The sequence below is a fragment of the Polistes canadensis genome, unplaced genomic scaffold (assembly GCF_001313835.1).
Source record: "Polistes canadensis isolate GaletaPanama2010 unplaced genomic scaffold, ASM131383v1 scaffold_0, whole genome shotgun sequence".
In the NCBI taxonomy this organism is placed as follows: Eukaryota; Metazoa; Arthropoda; class Insecta; order Hymenoptera; family Vespidae; genus Polistes; species Polistes canadensis.
In genome coordinates, this window is record NW_014569547.1 from 1,239,658 (window position 1) to 1,244,134 (window position 4,477).

The 4,477-nt window shown below is 26.0% G+C and overlaps 1 protein-coding gene across 1 annotated transcript; it reads left to right on the forward strand.

Annotated features, from left to right (window-relative positions):
• The first annotated feature begins 540 nt into the window (after positions 1–540).
• Positions 541–4,294, forward strand: LOC106793272 (alpha-1,2-mannosyltransferase ALG9). Its single transcript, XM_014760077.1, has 12 exons — positions 541–747; positions 995–1,130; positions 1,261–1,466; positions 1,542–1,655; positions 1,725–1,835; positions 1,931–2,213; positions 2,282–2,398; positions 2,458–2,671; positions 2,753–2,894; positions 2,966–3,095; positions 3,287–3,417; positions 3,502–4,294. Exons 1-12 carry the CDS (start codon positions 653–655, stop codon positions 3,641–3,643), a joined length of 1,821 nt encoding a protein of 606 aa, XP_014615563.1. The 5' UTR covers positions 541–652; the 3' UTR covers positions 3,644–4,294.
• Positions 4,295–4,477: the final 183 nt, after the last annotated feature.

Sequence of the window (4,477 nt, forward strand, 5' to 3'; positions counted from 1 at the left end):
ATCATTTTTATTACAGTCATAAGTTTTCACTATCTTATAAATAGAGTCAATTTTTAAAAAAACGTTATTCTACTATAACTTTTCGAACACTACTCTTACTACTTTTTAAAAATTGACTCTATTTATAAGATAGTGAAAACTTATGACTATAATAAAAATGATGTTATATTGACTTATGAACATAACTATCAAGTTGCTGAGGAAGTCTCAAATAGAGACGAAACGTTCAACGGATAAATATAGTGTTCATCTTAATTAAACCCGTCCAAAAAACAACTTCCCTAAGAGTAAACTTAGTAATAATTTTAATTTTTATGTTCTTTACAAATTTGCTGTCAATTAAAATTTTATCTGCCTTTGCATTCTATTTAACGCATAAATGAGAGATTGAAAAGTGTGAGTTCAGCTTACTAATACTAATACTCTATCCCACACAGTGTAGAGGGGTTTAACCTACAAGCTTATACACCGATACTATAGATGCATAGTGGGGTTATGGTGGGGATGCTGCTTCCATGTTGCACTTTTAGTTTGTGTTTTATCCGTATATGTCGTTGAAGTCGCACACGCTTCGAGTGAAAGATAGTGACAGCATTTATAAGCATACATACGTTTGATATGGATAATTGTAAATAAATTAATAAGTTATTATATGGTGTGCATAATAATGGCACCTAATCCACGTCAACGACAATTGTTTTATTCCAAAAAAGATTTAAGAAAAATCAATGGCAGGAGATTTTCAAAGTGAGTATCTGTGACATTTTATTAATTTACTTAACATCAGTAAAGATGTTTATCAAAGAACGTTTCTTTCATATGTCAGATATTCCAAATTTTGCCGGCTAACCATATTCTTAAATACATTATTAATAAATGTAACTGTTATTGTTACTCTTGACAATTAATTAATAAACATAAGAATATGCTTATTTTAATTAATATTAAAATATACAAATTTGTATATATATATTTTTTATTTTTTATTTTATAGATCAGAAGAATCAGACATCGGACTTGTGTATCCAGGTGTAGATACAGCATTTAAATTAATTTTATCAGCCAGATTTTGTTCGGCTATATGGTGTCATGTAACAGACTGCGATGAAACTTTTAATTATTGGGAGCCAGTATGTATTTAAATGTATAAGCAAATTTCTATTATTCTTTAAACAATTAGTTATAAATGTTAACCAAAATTAATGTTAACTCTATGATATTATGACTATATAATAGTAAATTAGAATCGTTACACCTTAGAGTCATTATTTGCTGTATGGAACTGGTCAACAAACATGGGAATATAGTCCTGAATACGCATTGAGATCATATACTTACTTGTTAATACATATGGTACCAGCAAAACTCTATCATTATTTATTAGAACCAAATCCAGTTCTAATATTTTACTTCATACGATGTCTCTTATCTGTAGGCTGTGCTTTATCCGAAGTATATTTTTACAAGTATGTGTATATCTTGTTAAATAAAATATGTCTAATAATGATCTTTTTTAATACACTATGTATTTATATTTTTAGAAATGTATGCCGTGAATTTGGAGTTCATATTGCAAGGCTTACGCTTGTCTTTCTTATCCTTAGTTCAGGCATGTACGTATCCAGCTCTGCTTTCTTGCCATCATCATTTTCAATGTAAGTATAAAGTAATGTTCTTCAAATAAAAAAGTTTTTGTTTTTAAGTAAATCATAATAATATTATAGGTACTTAAGTACAGTTGCTATAGCAGCTTGGTATGGTCGACAATATGAATTTGCCATTTTTGCCACTGCTATATCTTCTTTATTAGGATGGCCATTCGCATCATTACTTGGGTATTTCTAATTTATTTTTTATAAGATATATGAATAAAATATTTTATATTTAATATATTTTTGAATTGCAATAAAATTAATGTTGTAATATCTAGATTACCAATTGCCATAGAAATGTTATTCCATAGACAAGAATGGAGCAAATTTATAAAGTGGGTCATTATTTCTGCATTTGTAATATTAGCACCAATGATTTGGATTGATTCAATCTACTATGGCAGATTTGTTCTTGCACCATTAAATATCATAATGTATAATGTTTTCACTAATCATGGACCTGATATTTATGGCACAGAACCATTTAGTTATTACATCGCCAATGGATTTTTAAATTTTAACTTTATCTTTATTGGTGCATTAATTGCTCCATTTGGATTAGTAAGGTTCCCAAAAATATATAGTAGATAAAATTTATTTTATAAACAGAATTGTAACAATTCTAATAGTTTTTAGTTTGGCTTGTGATACCAGCTAAACCAAGAGAGCGTTTATGCTTACCTTATTGGTATTCGTTGGCACCATTGTATCTTTGGTTCTTAGTGTTCTTTCTACAATCTCACAAGGTATAATAATTTATATTATTTTAATTTAATATATACTTTATGTGATATCATCTTTACAGGAAGAAAGATTTTTATTCCCTGTATATCCAATGATTTGTTTGAGTGGGGCAATATCAGTGGATGTTTTGCAAAAGTTATATTTTTTTATCAGAACAAAATTTTGTCCATTACACATTGGATGTCACTATTCTCAATACACTACTCATATCATGACTATAGCCATCATTGTCTGTGGTCTTTTTGGTTTATCTAGAACTCTTGCTTTATATAAGGGTACAGTATCAAAATAGGATTAAAATATTAAGCAACATAAAATATGATTAATTAATAATATTATCTTATATTTTTATGTAGGATATTATGCTCCGATGGAAATTATGATTGAAACGAATAAACTTGGGTCAGAAGGAGAAATATCAAGTGATGGCAATATCAATTTTTGTGTTGGTAAAGAATGGCATCGCTTTCCAAGCAGTTTCTTTTTCCCATCAAATAAGTAAGTTATATAAATGAAATAAAAGTATTTAGTTCTTTTTATTTTGTTTATGTAATAAAATCTTTTTTTAGTTGGAAACTTCAGTATTTGAAATCGGAATTTAAAGGAGAATTACCTCAGCCTTATTTAGATCATGAAAATGCAACAAGTATCATTCAGCCACATTTCAATGATTTAAATAAAGAAGAACCATCTCGCTATGTAAGTCTTTATTTATTTATACAGTGGGTGATTGGATAATGAACAGATCGGACAATGAACATCTTTTTAGTACAGATTATGTTCATTGACCGATCACCTACTATACTTTAATTTTTATTAGAAAATATATAAATTTTAAAAATATTAAGATATATTTATTATAATATATATATATTTAATATAACTTTCAGATACCAGTAGAAAAGTGCCATTTCCTATTAGATCTTGATATTGGTACAGAAACAGATTCAGAACCAAATTACTCTAAAATGTCTAATCAATTTATTGTATTGAAATCTTCAAAATTTCTCGATACATCCAAGTAAGTATATGTTTAGATAACATTTATTACTTAATTATTTTATATCAATTCATATATTTTATCTATTAATTTCTTTCTTTACAGATCACATTCTTTCTTTAGAGCATTTTATATACCATTTGTATCGTATAAATATTGTACATATGGTTCATATAATTTATTACAGAATAGTAAGCTTATTTTAACTGCTCCATTATCAGGATACAAAAATATCAGAGCTTCTTGAACAAATTTTATTCGATACACATTGAAATAACGAAACATATTTTAACAGGGTTTTCATCAGGAACATTGTATATTTATTGTTATTTATGTTTCTTTGTTATAATTATAATAGAATTGATTGTACGAGACACTATAAGGAGCTACAAAAATCATGAAAAGAAATGAAAAATGAAATTTAAATATTTTTGCTTTAAAACAAATTATATTGAACATATTTAATTTGCATTACATAAATCTTTCCCCTTAGGTAAGTTTGTAAATAATGATTTAAAATAAATAAGTTTTAAGTAAATCGATGTAAATTGTTATAAATGTACATAAATATTTTGAAAAAGAATTTATGCACATGTATATAGGTGTACAACTTTGCTTTTTAACGTTAAAAACAGTGTTAAAATCAGAAACTCAAAAATAATAGATATTACTATGTTTATATATATTATAAATGTTCAATATATGCAGATTATATAATCACATAATTTAATTTATTTATTCATGTTAATTAACGCATTTTGTTGAACTATTATGTATATGTGGTAACATACGTGTATATAAAAATGACTGTCTATGTGTATCATCAGATAAGATTATAAAATACAGATAAGATTGTAAGGTACAGATAAGAAATATAAGATATTCTACATATTAAATTGTAGTATTATATATAGATTGATTTAAACTAATTTTAAATAAGTTAATATTTTATATAAGTAAATAAGTAATTTATTTATAAAAATGTTGTACTATATTATATATTAAACTGCACATATGCTTTGCAATATATTAATCAAGAAATTGATAAACGTATAAATATACGATTTTTTATATAAATAAA

Bases quoted from the DNA above. Each gene is read 5' to 3' on its own strand.
- LOC106793272 (XM_014760077.1), top strand. From the start codon at position 653: ATGGTGTGCATAATAATGGCACCTAATCCACGTCAACGACAATTGTTT. The intron at 1,656-1,724 runs GTAAGTATAAAG...ATAATATTATAG, and splicing joins TTGCCATCATCATTTTCAAT to GTACTTAAGTACAGTTGCTA. The intron at 3,096-3,286 runs GTAAGTCTTTAT...TATAACTTTCAG, and splicing joins AAGAAGAACCATCTCGCTAT to ATACCAGTAGAAAAGTGCCA.